Source organism: Sitophilus oryzae, unplaced genomic scaffold, assembly GCF_002938485.1.
Source record: "Sitophilus oryzae breed Bouriz unplaced genomic scaffold, Soryzae_2.0 scaffold_1018_pilon_pilon, whole genome shotgun sequence".
NCBI classification, from domain to species: Eukaryota; Metazoa; Arthropoda; class Insecta; order Coleoptera; family Curculionidae; genus Sitophilus; species Sitophilus oryzae.
The window spans coordinates 1,478,456-1,495,914 of NW_022145636.1; the positions used below are offsets into that span (position 1 = coordinate 1,478,456).

At 31.8% G+C, this 17,459-nt stretch overlaps 1 protein-coding gene across 1 annotated transcript; it reads left to right on the top strand.

Annotated features, from left to right (window-relative positions):
- Positions 1-890: 890 nt before the first annotated feature.
- Positions 891-1,911, top strand: LOC115874886. Its single transcript, XM_030890188.1, has 2 exons — positions 891-1,315; positions 1,604-1,911. The coding sequence occupies exons 1-2, from the start codon at positions 1,069-1,071 to the stop codon at positions 1,825-1,827; spliced, it is 471 nt and encodes a 156-aa protein (XP_030746048.1). The 5' UTR covers positions 891-1,068; the 3' UTR covers positions 1,828-1,911.
- The last annotated feature ends 15,548 nt before the right edge of the window (positions 1,912-17,459 follow it).

The following is a 17,459-nucleotide window of genomic DNA, read 5'->3' on the forward strand; positions in this document are numbered from 1 at the left end:
AGTAATTTATAAAATTGTATGTGTGCTTTGTGATAGATTTTATTTATTCCCTTTTTATTGTTTAAGAAGAAATATTATTAAAAACCGATATAGGAGGCATAAATCTGGACAGAATGTCTAAAGCACGAACTGTGGAAGGCCGTAAATAGTCACAGTCAATGGCCAATTGCCAGAATATTCCAGATATCCAGATTATGGCATTCCCCGAAACAATTCCGCAGTATCGTCGGACCATACGTGACAATTTTATATTAATTACGGTTCTATATATGGCTTTCTGTTTCATTTGCAGAAAGCTAATAAGTCTGTTTATATTTCCTGCAGTACAATTTGGTAATAAAAATTATAGAAGCGTTAAATAATATATTTTACGTTCCTATAAGTTTTATTACCAAATAATAAATAAATTTTACTGGACTAGCGAACAGTGTAAAGCCAAAAAGTAAACTTATTTTTAGTATTTTTGAGATACTTTGTAGAGTGAGCAACTGACATATGACAACATTTCGTGGTGACATCACGTCCTAGATCAAGATTCTGATTTTAATTGTAATAATATTACAATTAAAATTATAATAATATATAAATTAAAAAAAAAATAATAATTTTTTTTTTATTTATATTATAATTTAGGTTATATTATAACCTAAATTATATTTCCATAGAAACGCTTTTTGAGTTTTATGACTTCAAACCATATTTTTTTTTAATTTTCCCTAAAACGGTTATGGTAAATTTGGAAAAGTATTTTATTTTTAAAACAAGCAAACATTTTTATGAAGAATCCATTTTTCCCAAAATATCAATAATAAAAAACCTTCTCTTTTTCCTTTTGTAAAGACAATCCGGGGACATACTGTATATGTGATAGATTTATTCTGTCATTTAACAAAATGATTTAATGTCATCCCATTCATGTCGCTTTTGACATATTTGTAATTAATTTATTTATCAAAATAAAACTAAAAAACATCCTGTCCAATAAATGTTAGAAATATTCCAGTAAACCACTCCAAAACTACCTAAACTCGAAGACATATTGTTCTAAAATGCCCAGCCATCGAAATAATGATCAAAAATGAACGGAAAACAATTCAGACCCTACAGTGTTTAGATATATTCGTCAGGATCAACGGAATTCGTTCCAAGAACTTCAAGTTCGTGAAGACGCAGTTCTACCAAAAGATCACATCGAGTACTGTGAGTAAAATCACACCGGTGTCCCAGCTTCCGTGGAAAGGGCTTCAAAATCACCGATATGAAAAAGTGAGCACGCCAAAATCAGGAGAGTACATACCAAAATTTAATCAAAAAGGTAGGAAACCAAAAATTAATATAATAAAATCATCGATAGTGATGAACAAATAATGCAAGACCGAGCCTCGTTTGGTCTTGCTGTATGATAAGTCTTTGGTCTTGGTCTGGGTATTGCTGTAATACTTTTTATAAGTTTTTTTTAACAGGTTTTTTTCTAGAGGCACTTTTTACACAAATATAAGTTTTTTGTGTCTAACACCAAGACAATGACCAGCTTGGCTTATTACTAATCCTAATCATCAACATAATTATAAATTTTGATTGTTATATCTGTTTCATTTCGTAGGCTTGGTGGTTGTATGGCCGCAACCGAAAAAATTCCCATACACCAGCGAACTATACGTTTTGACCTGGTTGTTTGCCCATACACTGTATTTCTTGTATGTCACTACTATTCTACCGGTTGGGACTGTAATAAGTATGAAAAGACCGCCATGGAACTGTAGAAAAAAATTGAAAAAACTCGCGAGCAAGAGAGATTACTTCATTGAGCCTGATTGGGATAGCTGAAAATTTTGAGTTAAAATAAAAACAAATTAACAATATATTTATGTAAAATGGTTGTGCGGTCAATAAAGTGAAAATGTCATTAAATAAAAATGTGAGATACTTATTTTCTTTTAGGAAGACACAAATAATTTTTTTAAATATATGCAAACATACGGGGTGATCTATTAGTGGGAGGAAGTCCAGTAACGTAAGCAGTAATAGTGTACTAAACTTACGTGAATAGAAATCGGCCCACTGTGAACTTTTGGTTTTAACTGTGTCTTTTAGAATCTATTTATCATGGCAAGTAAAAAATATGAGCTGTTTCAAAGATAATTTAACATGCCTTAATATGAGCATAAATTTATTCAGGGTACTTATCGTTTATATGCGTACCAACGGGTAAACAAATAAAAGGTATTTGTGTTATTTGTGTTGTGGTGACAATAAGAATAACAAACTTGTCAAATATTGCAATTACTACCTTTGTAATCGAAATTTTCACATTGTTCTTTTATTCTTTGATTAGTTGTGTTTCATTGTTTGATTAGTGTTTCAATTTAATGCATTCATCACCGGAAAAAGCCGCCCAAGTAATCGCCTTAATCAAAAATGGACTTAACAGATAACTGTAGCTCGGCAACTACATATGACATGCGGAGCGGTTCGAAGAGTGTGTGAACGATATGAGGAGACTCGATCCTTTCGTAGTCGACCTGGAACTGGTAGAAAGAGATATACAACGGATCGTGATGACCGCTTTATTGTGTCAACAATGTTAAGAAATCGGCGTCTTAATGCTATTCAGGTGCAACAACAGCTCCGTGAAACACGAGGAGTGACTCTTAGTCAATAGACAGTAAGACGAAGATTGAAGGAAAGTAACATAACCCCCAAAACACCCGCAATTGGTCCAAAACTTACCCCAGCTCATCGTCAAGCACGCCTGCGTTTTGCACTGGAACATCTGAATTGGACACTAGAACAATAGGAATCTGTTTTATTCTCAGATGAGACCAGGATATGCCTCTATGGTAGCGACCAAAGAAGAAAAGTGTACCGGAGGCCAGGTGAGCGATTCGCAGAATGCTGCATTGAGGAGCGGATTGCTTATGGAGGTGGTTCCTGCATGATCTGGGATGCAATTTCTATGACTGTGCGAACCGACCCAGTTTTCATCCGTTGGGGCGACCATCGGCACGGGAGAGGAGGTTTAATGAGCTAGGTATATTGAGGAGATTTTAGCAGTTCATGTGGTACCTTACGTCGACTACATTGGAAACGAATTCACTTTTATGCATGACAATGCAAAGGCACACACATCAAGAATCGTACACGATTACAGTTCAGAAGTCGGATTTCGGGTTATGGAATGGCCAGCATGCAGTCCAGACTTAAACCCGATAGAACATTTATGGGATGAGATCCCAGAGCTCATTGTTGCAGTAGAGGAACAGTGGCTTAACATCCCGCAAGAAGCAATATCAAATTTGATCGAATCTATGCCAAATCGTATGAGAGATGTTGTTAGAGCAAGAGGGGGTAATACCCATTATTAAAAATTTAGTTTAGTTAATTGTCCATAAATAAATAAATAAATAATAACATACCTCTTAGTAAATAAAAAACGATAATTTGTTTCATGCATTAATTTAATAATTTTAATTCAAAGAAACCAAAATACAAATTAATATCTCTGAACTCTTTTCAGAGAATATGAAATTGTCTTTCAAACAGCATGTATTTTTTCTTAATCTGACAAATAGATTCTAAAAAATATATAGTTAACTTTAAAATTTTGCCTTGGGCCGGTTTCTATGCACGCAAGTGTATATGCAGAATTTTATGTTGAACCCAATTCTGTTCAGAAAAATGGCTGTTGCAATTTAAAAAGCTCTATTATTACAACTTTATCATTACTTATTTTTGAGACACCGTGTATACAACAAAATATTTGTAAGATATGCGCCTTTATATAAAAATACGGGCCTAAAATGAACAACTCTCGTGATTTCGTCTGTAGCTGTCATTGAAATTTGTCTCATCATATTTCAACGTGCTTAGAGCAATAATCCACTTATCGGAGAGACAATTTTGATTTTCCAGCTGGTTTCCCCACGTAACGGGCCTCCTCTCCTCATTTTTGGGACCCCGCATCATCCCCAAATGTCGTTACGGGATTAGATCGCCGGCCTTTGCTCGTTTGTCTGCTTGTCTTTGTCAGGAATTATTTAGGGATGAAATTATTATTCTGTATTAAGCGTCCTTTGTAATTGAGAAACAATTGGTTCATGTTCGTTTCTTGAAACGAATTCATTTTTGCTAAATAAACAGTTATTTTTTGTAAACATCGCTGCATGGGCGGAAACCAACTTGTCAGTGATATTTTACTACTACTACAAATTTGCTTAACTTTTCAGGAGGTATTAGTGGAGTACCCAGAGACTTTTACCTTGGAATTCAATTACTGTGAATGTATTGATATCAAGCCTTCTGTATTGTGTTTTATAGATAAAATACTAAAATATTTACCCTTTTTTTTCGTTGCTTTTAATTTTTTATTTTAGTAATTTTAGTAAATTCTTAATTATGTCGTACTTAATATTTTGATTTTTTTAATTCTTTTTCTAAGTAAATTTATTGAAATAAATAAATCTAATGCATATTATGCACCTATTCTGCTTACATTCTAATCATTAAAATTTTGATTGAAATCGAATTATACAGGGTGGCGCGTCATATGCGACGCGGTTTTTGCAAGGACAACAAAAGTTTGTATTGAAATGAAATTTTCTGAGCTTATGTAAATCAATTTAAAGTATTTTCTAAAATTATGTAGAGTTCTACAGGGTGTACCCAAAAAAAGTTACACATCAAAGTTATGTTTTTTGTAATGGAACACCCTATATATTAATTGATTTTTGGATTCTAGTAAAAAAATAAAGGTTTGTTTCATTAGAAAAGTATATGACTAAAATGTATAGTTTTTGAAATACATTCACCGGCAAGAAAAATGGGCACCTTATAACTTTAATGTATTTTAAAAGTTAATATATTTTATTTTAATGGGCCGATTTTGATGATTTTTTAAGCAGTGTGTTGCCAAATTATTTGACTTCTTAGTATCTTTTTCTAAATTAATAATGAAACTCCCCATCTGTTAATTATACGAGGGAAAATGTTGATATTTTTGATGAATGTTTGAAACACCCTGTGAGATATGTTAAAACAGCAAGAAATTTAAAATTTATTTTATCATCTAGATACATCCTTTCTCGATGGTTTGCTTTTTGGTTCATCTCATTAGCTTTATTTTTGTTGGAAATATTCGGTTTTAAAGATGGCACTAACATTTTTCGTAATTTTTACATTAAGACCATGCCTTTGCTTTTGGGCCTAGTCAACACATCTAGTAAGTTCTGGTCCCGAAGCTGGCCTTCTTGACATAAGATTTGCTTCATTTAATCTTCTTCTTGTAGTCCGTTAGTTAATATGTACGGTTCTTAAGTGCAATTAATTATCAATTTGAAAAGCTGGCAAACAGCGATTTCTTATAATAGTAATAAACTTACAATAAGTCGATCGTATCGATTAGAAGTTCTTATACGAAGGTTCCTGGACGTCTATATCGATGTCCTCATGGACGTGATCATAATTCAAAGACCATTTAATATTCTCTGTGGTATTAAGGTATTTTTGGAACCAGAATTTTATAGCAAATTCACTAAACTCGAATAAAGTTTTATAAAAATTTGTTCACAGTAAATGAATTCCGAGGTTTGTATCTCATAAGGTCTATTCTAACTATTTCCGTCATCGTTAGAAGCAGAAACTGGGAACTCTAGCAGAAAGGAACATTGAGAAAAAAAAACTGTCACAGCAAATAATGATGTAATTTATTTTAATAGAACTGGAACACTCTGTATATTTGCCTGTAAATCAAACCGATTTTGCAAATATCCTGAACCTAATCGGGCCAATTATCTCGGGCGATAATTATATTTAAATCGAATTGGACGTTGCGCCAGCCAAATCCAAAAACTTGGATATTTCCAATAAATCGAGCGGAAATTAAAACGCGATATGACGCCATTTGTCAAGTGACGTCACGCGATTTGTAGGCAAATCGTGGATAAAATTACCTGGAAATTGTCGCGCGTTCAAAATCGGAAAATTGGAAAATTTGGTTAGCGCGGAATTAAGGAAGAATTCGGAGTGGGGAAATTAAAAGTCATACTATACTAGAAATTCATTTACCCAGCAGTAGTTATAAAAAGCATTTTTGGTAAACTCTGTCTCAAATAGTTTCTGAAAAAAAAAATATTTTTTTGAAAGGTCCGATTAAATTTATATCTCCGAAACTAAAGTTTCAAAAAAAGTCATACTATACTAGAAATTCATTTACCCAACAGTAGTTATAAAAAGCATTTTTGGTAAACTCTGTCGCAAATAGTTCCTGAGAAAAAATTATTTTTTTTTAAAAGGTCCGATTAAATTTATATCTCCGAAACTAAAGTTTCATCAGTATATTTTTGATTATATTAAAGCCTGAAAACTTTTTTAACGCATGTAAAAATTAGAGGAAAAAATGCGATAAACGCTTCATGGAGTTGGAAGTTTCCAGAAAACTTTAAAGTTGTTTATTTACATTTAGATTACGCACTGATTCCAGGATTATCTCCTTTGAGGAAGTTCTGAAAGACCGCGCAATGTTTATCCTGCCCGCGGACATGTTGGATACGTCCGCCCTAATAAAATAAATATGAAATTAATCTCTGGGTAAACGTTAAAAAACTGAGACGCTTCGAGGAGGTGTATTTATATTTCTTTAAAATTTTTATCAAAGAAAACTTAGTTAAGGTTATAGCGGAAGTAGTAGGTATTAAATATAAAAAGGTACAAAAAAATCAATAAAAGTTCTCTGTATGTTCAAATTTAGTTTCGAAGAAAATGTTTTAAACAAAATAAACATATTTTTTCCATAGCAACTGTTAAAATTGCCTTATATCTATCAAAAATAGTAGATAAAATAGTACTTTAACCGCAAGAGTAGATTAAATGATACTTTAACAGCGAGGATAGGTTAAAAACTTTATTTCTTCTCGCACGTTTTTTAATTTTTTAAATTTATGAAAATTTTTGTATTCCTTTTCATAAGTTTTTCAGGATTTAAATGGGAGTAGTTTGGATAATATATGGCGTTTGTCGCCTCAGCTTGAATATCTGTTGGTAATTTACTTATTTCGTTTTGAGCCATTTCTGGCTCCAATTCAATGAGCAATCGACACGAAAGAGAATTAAAAAATATTTACTCAAAACTGACAACTAAAGAGACAGCTTTATTTATTTGTCAAATTACATAGAAACCAACGCCGACCCGGCATAATAGTTTTTCTACTCGTAATAAATTCCTTAAAATAATAATTTCTGAATATTTTTTAAAACGTAACTCGCTATGGAAAAAAATATTGTTTTATACACGACGATAAAATTGCATTATCGTCTCCCGAATTAGATAGAATACCATATACACACACCGGAAAAATCTAGGGATATCATTTTATTAAAGTTAAAAATAAATGTTTTGAATAAACAACCACATATTTGTAGGCCGATTCTTTCTACTTCGATTGAAACGAAGTATTCACACTAGTTATTTCTAAATTTGGGATATTTGCAGAAGTGTTTGTGCATTTTTTGTCCAATGTCTAAAAGGCACCTAGCATCAATTGTTCGAATTTAACCTGTACTGGCTATGTTTTTATGATAACTGGCCAGAATTCATTCAAATAACTCTGTTTAGTATTAAACGACATTATGGAGCATAGACATCTTAACAGAGACGAAATACTAAGGGCCATGGGTATGCTCGAAGCTGGAATGCGCCAAATGGACGTAGCTAGAGCATTAAATACAACGCAAAGCGTAATATCGCGATTAAGTGCACGCTACCGTGAAAGTGGTGATGTTGCTGAAAGGCACACAGGGCGACATCGCATTACTACCCCTCAGCAAGATCATTTTTTACAATTAAATGCTCGACGCCGACCGACTCTTACAGCACCAGAGCTTAGTTTAATTCTCCAGGAAACACATAATGTAATCGTTAGTCCTGACACTGTTCGCAATAGATTAAGAGAGGTCAACTTAAGAAGCAGACGCCCCTGGGGGGCTCAACCCTTAACGAGAGGAAATCGAGAGGTACGATATTTGTGGGCTCAAGATCATGTTCAGTGGTCGAATGAATAATGGGCCAATGTTCTCTTCACGGATGAGCCACGCTTTGGAATTCATCCGGATTCGAGAAGGCTTAGGGTATGGAGAGAACCGGAAAATCTTATTCGGTTGGATCATGTTCAGGAAGTGCACCCTTATCAAGGTGGAACAGTTATGGTCTGGGGAGGAGTCCAGTTAGGCCGAAAAACCGATCTCGTTTTTCTTGAAAGATTTCTAACAGGAATCTCATATCGTGATTTAATTCTTGAGCCTGTCGTGTATGCCAATGATTTTGGGAGAAACTTCATTCTCATGCATGACAATGCACGGCCTCATACAGCCAGAGTGGTAAGTGAGTTTATCAATGCTCATCAATTAAACATCTTACCCTGGCCGGCACAATCTCCTGACCTCAACCCTATCGAGCACGTATGGGACGCGGTCCAAAGAAGAATTTTGAGAATGGGTATGCGGCGTGAAACTCGTAGGGATCTGGTTCGGGCCGCGAATGCAGCGTGGCAGGCTGTACCTCAAGAAGAGATCGACAACCTGATCAGGAGCATGGAGAGACGATGTAGGGCTGTAATGAACAGTAGAGGAGGCTATAACCTTTATTAAGTAAAAATGGTTTTATCTTTTTTTTTTATAATTCACAGTTTAGAATTAAAAAAAACTGTGTGTATTTTTTTGAGTTCAGTAAAAATCAAGGTAAATTTGAAAAATTCGGTAAATTTCGCATTTTTATTTCCAATACGTCATGTAAACTATTTGTTTATTTTAATTTTATTATATCAGAAATGAAAATAATAAAATTACTGACGATGGCTGGATAAAATTGTATATTATATATCCCTAGACTTTTCCGGTGTGTGTATTTTATTGTCTTGTATAAAAAATAACTATTATATTACACAAGTAAATTTAGAGTTTATAAATCTATGGCAGTCGTTGTGTAACAAGATTATCTTCTTAAGATCTCTGAAACTCAAACACTTTGATGTAAATTCGAAGAGATTTACCGGGATATAATCACGGTTGCAAGGATACTGTGCTTGCAAAGCTTAGTATAAAGACGTAAGACGGAACTTTACTCTGAAGTTAAATTGATTCCTCCATGCACAATGCACTGCGTAGTGTAGACATGGCTTTAGCTTCTGCCGCACCGGCGTCGGCGATAGGAAAATGAATAGACCAGATATACAGGGTGCTACAAATTAGGGGTACGAGCATTGGTATCTTGGAAACCGTAATACAGGGTGGCCCATCGAAAACGTCTTCTTCTATTTCCCAATGCATTTTGTACTCTTTGTTGTAAATGTTGAGATGTATTGATTTCACTTTTACAAATGACGTCAAGTAATTCTGCCCCCCCCCTCACGCCTCTTGGCGACACGTCCAGGAACCTCTCTGGCCATTATACTGCTTTACCATTTCCAATTCATCATCTTCCGGGGAAATGATTTGATTGTGTATGTTATGTTATATTTATATTATTTTTTATTTTATTGCATTTGATTTTCCGTATTCAATGTTTTACCCCACGTCACTGTTAAATTTGAAAGCTAATCACAATATTGTAAGGATGAATCTTTGAATAAGAAGACTAAGGAAGGAGCATATCAAAAATCTTAGGTACACCGCGATAGGCCTCAAATATGGCCGACTTAAATTCCGGTTTATCAGTGTCGTTCTAATTTTATTTAAAAAATATAAAACTATGATGTAGGGTAGACGTGGGGTAGATTCAATAATTTGTTATTTTATTTTACGTTGTGAATAAATGTTGGTAGTTATTAAAATTGTTATAAAAATATATAATTCTAATAAAAATAGATAAGTTATGATAAGTATTTATTAACACAAACATCCGATACGCTACTGAAGCAGGTAAGTCAAATTAACGTATCAAAATTCTTTGACATCTGATCTTTGACAAGTAGTAAATAAAAGTTAAAATGCAAGAAAAATATATAATTTTGTTAATTTAAATGAATTTCATAAATGATCGGTTTACTACACGTATGTATATTATATAGTCACTTACTAGCGAAAAGTTGTTCCATTATTTCACTCAATTTTTGCCGAGATCTACCGCACGCTACACAATCAACTATTTTAGAGTCTTTTTCGATAAATCGCGATAGTGTCACTGTTAATTTAAGTTCTGCCACAATTTCCATCTAGATTTACTACCTTTATACAACTATCAGTAGTAGAATAAATAATAAATAACATAAAATAAGCTCCGTAAACACTGACAAATCCACAAAATTTCAAATCAAATTTAAATGTGTTAAATGAATCGCCAAACAGAACTGTCAAGGATCCCCACCCTAGACTGCTTTTTCCACCCACCGTGCATGAATACATGGATAGCATTATGCTCCTTCCTTAGTCTTTTTATTCAAAGTGATGAATAGATTAAAAAATATTTAAAAAAAACAGAGCCGCCCTTGAAATTAGTTTAAATAAATTGTGTTCAAATGCCCGAAACAAAAAAAATATTAAGTGTGGCATATCATTGTACTCAGGAAACCGAGTTTTTTCAAAATCTGAAATAAAAAATGCAGGTGGATATTTAAAAAAATTAAGATGGTCTCTGTATTTCACAAATTATCAGCTAATTTGAAAATCTACGTTTTTACTTGAAAAGACTAGAAAGAACTAGAAAGCCCTAATAAAGTGACTATGTGAATATGCAATTGGTTTTTTTGATTTTCTAAAAAGTAACGATAGGAAAAAATAAAATTGATTTTCAAAAGAATGGACTAAAGGGAAAGGTGTTACTCTAAAAAATAATTACTCTAAAATAATATAATTACTCTAAAAAAAGGGAAAAATATTACTTTAAATGGCAAAATTAGAAAAACAAATTTTTCTAGAAAAAACAACGGGAATCAACAGCCCTCCTCGTGACCGGTTTAAATTAAACAAGGGCTTCCTAGTTCCATCTTAACAGGATTTGGCGTTGTTGGTTTGAATCAATTTTCCTTGGTAATTGGATTTGGATGGAAAACGGGCACAGTGCGATGTTTGGCCGCCTATAGTTCTTATCAGTTTCTGCAAATTCTGGACTTGGAGAGTTAGTTTCGGGGAGTTTCCTCGACGCCTGACTCCCACACAAACTTGTAAACTTATAGAAAACTTACGGAAAATTTGTTTTAGTCCTGTTAGTTTTTTTTTGTTACGGTAAGTTCATGTTATTTATTCTATTTCTTTTTATATTTTTTTTATACACGAACTATTTGTTAAAAGTTACGTTAAAGTTTTACGTTAATATGTACAGGGTGGGTAGGGTGTTTCCCTCTTTGGTGTGTTTTATGAGATTTCTCGTTTAAGAGTAGCGATACAAAGATGCGTTTTTTACATTACAGTACTACTTTTGTATGAAACTAAACATGCTATACACAGATTTGTCCTAGCCTTATAGTAGGTCGAAATATTTCGACCCCTTCATAACTTGGTTATCTTAAAACTTATCGAAAACGTATAAACTGAATCTCGTAGAGCATTTTACGTAGGAACCAGTGGCGTAACCAGTTTTTTGTTGGGAGCTGTCATTCTCGAAATATGGCTCAAACTTGTGTTTTTTCGTATAAATGGATCGGTCTGTGTATTATTTTTTTATTTAATCTGCCTTGTTATGAGCTTTCTAAAAATACACTTCCCCAATAAATTAACGCACCACAAAAAAATAACCAAAAGTTTAAGTTAAGTTTTTGTCAAAACCACTTACCCGATTTGGACGATTTTTTTTTGAATGATAGGTTATTCTTTCCACAATGTTGCTATATTAACTGTATTTTGATAAGAACCCTTTTTATACTAATACCGGGTGTAGCAATTATAACGTGTTTTTTTAATAAAATTTGTGATACCCTGTAGAGTTGATCAGTTACAGTATCAAGTTAAAATTGAAGTCACATTTTAGCCTTATCTTTTTTTTACATTTTGTTTTTTTATTTACTCGATTATCTTCCTTATTACACGAGAAACAACATTTTTTATAGGATGACATGATTTAATATTGATTTTAATTAACATTTTTCCATTTTACTCACTAAAGTAAGTAGCAGGCTATGGAAAAACACGGATTACCAGTAAATGTCAAATAGAGATGCTAGTTTCTGTGCAAACTTGTAGACCATTAGTATCTCTGAGCTGAGTTTGAAGGGTCCGAGCTGTTACGAAACGTCGTCTTAATGTTGAGAGTTTTAAAAAACGTTCCTGAATCGGATTGGTTCTTCGATTCCTGCCTGCGACAATTACTCCCAGTATCTCTATACCGTTGTATAACTCGTGAAATGGTTGAGTGAGTTACATTAAATTGTTCACCAATTCTTCGGTAGCTCCAACCTTCCTCAGACAATATTAATGCTTGAGCACATTCTTCGCCAGTAAGATTTCTTATTTCACGTGCACGTTGCATATTTTTGATATAATAAAAGGACGAAAACGACTGACACTGACAACAAGCATCTCTATTTGACATTTACTGGTAATCCGTGTTTTTCCATAGCCTGCTACTTACTTTAGTGAGTAAAATGGAAAAATGTTAATTAAAATCAATATTAAATCATGTCATCCTATAAAAAATGTTGTTTCTCGTGTAATAAGGAAGATAATCGAGTAAATAAAAAAACAAAATGTAAAAAAAAGATAAGGCTAAAATGTGACTTCAATTTTAACTTGATACTGTAACTGATCAACTCTACAGGGTATCACAAATTTTATTAAAAAAACACGTTATAATTGCTACACCCGGTATTAGTATAAAAAGGGTTCCTATCAAAATACAGTTAGTATAGCAACATTGTGGAAAGAATAACCTATCATTCAAAAAAAAATCGTCCAAATCGGATAAGTGGTTTTGACAAAAACTTAACTTAAACTTTTGGTTATTTTTTTGTGGTGCGTTAATTTATTGGGGAAGTGTATAATATACTCTACTAAAAATGCATTTATTAACTTTTTAACACAAATAAACCTAGTGTTGCGGACCCGTGTGAACTCGGCCTTAGGCCTGGCCACTCGGCTATGACTCATACGCACGACGACGTTCGAAAACGAATGGTGGGACGAAGAACGTGGCTAGGAATTTTCGAGACAAATCTGGATTGTCTGTTTCTCTCATATATAAGCTGACGCCCGAAGCCTGAAGAAGACAGAGAAAAACAACCGGACGACGCGTACAGTTACAAATAATTACGCGCTAAATTCAAAATAAATTCCTTTTAAATAAATAGTTAGATAAATTGTAAATAAGTTATAAATAGTTCTTTAAGTCTTTTAAACGTTATTGTTTGTTAATTAGTGTTAAATAAATTGTGTTTAAATAAATTGTGACTTTCTATCCACACGGAACCGACGAAAAACGTAACGCTAGTTTAATAGAGTATTATTATTTTATTTTACATAAAACGTTAAAAGCCGAACGCTTATTTTGCTACTTTTTTGGGCTAGAGAAATGGACTTTTAAGACAACCAAGATACGAAGGGGTCGAATACGCAATATTTTCAAGTTCACCCTGTATTTCAGGAACTTAGAGGGCTGGGACAAATCTGATTTTAGCATCTTTAGTGTCAAAAATAAGTAGCAATGTGAAAATCGCATCTTTGCAGCTCTCTACTCATAAACGAAACCCTATAAAACACACGAAAATGGGACACCCTGTACATAGATCTTTTCTCCTTAAAGATAAACACAGCATAAGCTACAAAATGCGTAAACAACCTCAAAAACAACCCCAAAAGCTTTATTTTATTAATATTAATTAACACTAAAGTGAACAAATCATCCCAAATCCCCCAAAATCGTGACACTGACTGACTCCACTCCACTCCGAACCTTTTGATGAATTATTTAGCAAAATGTCTGACAGAAAATGTGCCGCGATTAAGGCCTAATCTGTTGGGAACAAGAAAGGTTAAAACCTCCTCAAAGAAAGGCCCTCCCCCATCTTTTGGAGGTCTTGTTTTTCGAGGGGAACTTCTGAATCAAAGAGGCTGCTAAAATAGGTCGAAGCTTTTTGATTGATGATATGCGTACGAATGATTAATATCGAATGAATTGTTTTGATAAGTTACGCCAAAATAATAGCGATTAGGGATGGGTAAAAGTATCGATGTTTTTTTGCAATAAAATTTTTCGATAGTGTTGAAATTTTAGGGATGGGCAATAGTATCGATATTTTATCAAAAAAAAATTTTTTTGAACTCTAGTAATAAATGCAGTTAGTTCGTATCAGTTTTTCTGTTTTATATCATATCTGATATTTTTGTTATTAAATAATAGAAGTATAATTCAAGTCCAGACACAATGTATTTACAAATTCATATACTTTGCATATAAACAAATATAAAATAAACATAAAATAATATAATAAAATACAGAAGAGTGCAAAAACTCGCAAATTTCTAATTTATCAATAGAAAAGTTAAACAAAACTGACAAAAAAGGGTTTTCAAAATAGTTACCATGACGTAGTTTATGTATTACTGAGTCTTTTAACTTAATGAATGTTCAAAACAGGTATTTCATGTTATCAATTTAAAAATAAAACATGTATTATTTGAAAGACAATTAAGGTAAAAATCCATAAATATGCAACAAAACGATGTGCCAACAATATTTTTGATTTATTCTAATAATACCCTATTTACACTTCCTAATTAGTAATTATAATAAATAAACAGGTAATAAAGTAGTAATTATGTATTAAATCAACAATAATGACTGAAAAAATAACAGATTTTCCCACGCATTCTTATAAATAATCAAGAACTATACAAACGAAAAGAATACCATCATTTTTTATGTCTTAATGAAGTATTTTAACCATAAAAACGATGCATTTCATTAATTTCTGTTTCTCTTAATATTCCTGGGGTATTTCTTAATAGATTGTCATATTCAGAACAACAATTATTAGTCAAGCAGTCAAATACAATGCTATGTTCTTGATAGAAGCAAGTGCAAGACAATGGTAGTGATTTTAATAGACAAGAACTAGAGAGTCTATGGCAACAGAATGTTAAATTTCTCCTGGTAGAAGAAAAAATAACTTATTTCCACAATAGTAAATGAAGAATGCGTTTTTCTCAAAACACCAATAATAAAAAAGTTTTTCCTCTTGCTAATAAAAAACTTTTTCTTCTTGTAATGACAATCTGTGACACTGAAGTAATTTAGTCTAAAAAAATATAACTAGGTCAAATTGTAACAACATTTTCATAAAATAATAAAGTAATTATACTTATCTTGTAACCTTAATTTTACTACACCCACACATAAAAATTCCTGTTATTTTGTTTTAGAAACATGTCACAATAATCAGATATTATGAAACCCAAATTTAAACGTCCAAAAAAACCTTCTACAGACCCAAAAAAAGAAGAACGTACATCAACTGAAGATCTTTCAGACACAGAAGACCAAGGATTCAGTAAATGGATCCAATCTGAAGATGGGATTGAAACCCTGAAACTTTTTGTTATAGGAAACGCTCTGGTGTGTTTCTTGATGATCTGCGGTCCTCAAATGAAACAAATCATCGAAGCAGCCTACTACGCGTTTTTTAATTGACGTTTTCAAAATGTTTTCCGTCGTTTTTAGGGGATTTTTATTTTTTTCCTTGATGTTTATATACAGTGCTGGAATTTTTAAGTTGGTAGATGATGTTTTTAGGGAAAAATTCCGGAATTATTTGAATAACGAGTATCTAGGTAACAAATTTAAAGACCCCCGTTATATTGATCAGTTTCTGTTAGAGAGAAATAAAAAATGTGATGTAGGAAATGTAAAAAATGGTCCTTCGTGTGTTTTAAAAGAGTTCAAGAATGGTAGAAATGTTTGTGATAGTTATGCGTATTTGAAAATGATTTTGCTGTATAAGACTCCTTTATGAATTGGTAAAATAAAATTCTATTATACGGGGATGAAAATTGTTTTTTGATATAAAAAATTCGATTTCGATGTCAATGTGACTCCTACTTGTAGGGGGTTCCACCTGCATATTTTTTAACTGTTTTGAAGAGGAAATAATGTATTTTTTACTTTGTTTTTTAAAAAAAAAATTGAGAAAAGAAGTTTTTTCTATAAAAAATATGTTTTTCCTAAAAAAAATTTTTAGAAAAAACTCTTAAAAAAAATTCTCCTAATTTTTTTTAGGAAATTATGTATATTAATTCTTAATTTTTTATGAACAAAGTAAAAAATGCATTATTGCTCTCATAATGCTCTTCAATTCAAGAAGAGGAAATAAATGTATTTTTTACTTTTTTTTCAAAAATAAATTTTAGGAAAAAAAGTTTTTTCTAAAAAAAATATTTTTTTCCTAAATTTTTTTTTAGAAAACACTCTTTCCTAAAAAAAATTCTTCTAATTTTTTTTTAGGAAATTATGTATATTAATTCTTAGTTTTTTATAAACAAAGTAAAAAATGCATTATTTCCTCTTCAAAACAGTTAAAAAATATGTAGGCGGAGGAATTTTTTTTTAGATTTTTTTATCCTAAAACGAAAAAACTATTTTTTCCTAAAAAGAAAATTCCCACCAATTTTTTTTTGATAAACAAAGTAAAAAATGCATTATTTTCTCTTCAAAAAAGTTAAAAAACATGTGGCTGAAAGAAAAAAAAATTATAAATTTATATTTTTTTAGGAAAAAAAATTTAGGAAAAAATTTAAAAAAAAAATTAGGAAGAAAAATTCTCCATTTTTAACTTAAAAAAAGGTCTTTTGGTAAAAATCGCTACGAGTAACCGTTCTCAAGATATCCGAATAATCATACATGTCATCATAAAAATTAAACATGTTTACTAGATAGTTTAAATTTCGAAAATTTAGGATTTTTTTTTTCAGTTTCTGTTCCAACTTTGCTTACAAATAAAATCTAGAATTATTATTTCATTGTAATAACTAATTAAAGTAAATACCAATTTTAAACCAAATATCGAAATTAGTTCGTAAATTGTTTGAACAAAAAGAAATTAAAATTCTATATCCTGTATCCCCAAAACGAAGAATCGAAGAATAAGTAAAAGAATCAATTTTTACTTATTTTTTTTTCTGTAGAATATTGTTGCCAAAGTTTCTCTACTAGAATCGGACCACCCTATATATTAGAAGAGTTTGTTACATTTATAATAAACTTATTTTTTATATAGAACTCCTGTTTAAATAAACAAAATAATAATGTTTGAGCCCTGTAAGTACAAAAACAGAAAAATATAGTTGTGAAAATTAGGTATACAAAATATTTTATTTAATTTTCTATTATCTAATATCTTTCTAATATCTCTATTTAATTATTTAACTAATCACCCTGTACACGAAAACAAGAATTATTTTGAATGTTCATTTAAAATGTTATTGGTATATAAATAAAATACAAAAGTATTTTCACATTTGTTTTATTTTTTAATTTTTTTTAATTT

What these genes read in the sequence shown, in the direction of transcription:
- LOC115874886 (XM_030890188.1), top strand. Translation starts at nt 1,069, where the DNA reads ATGATCAAAAATGAACGGAAAACAATTCAGACCCTACAGTGTTTAGAT. An exon ending in ACCAAAATTTAATCAAAAAG is followed by an intron (nt 1,316 to 1,603) that starts GTAGGAAACCAA and finishes TTCATTTCGTAG; the next exon opens with GCTTGGTGGTTGTATGGCCG.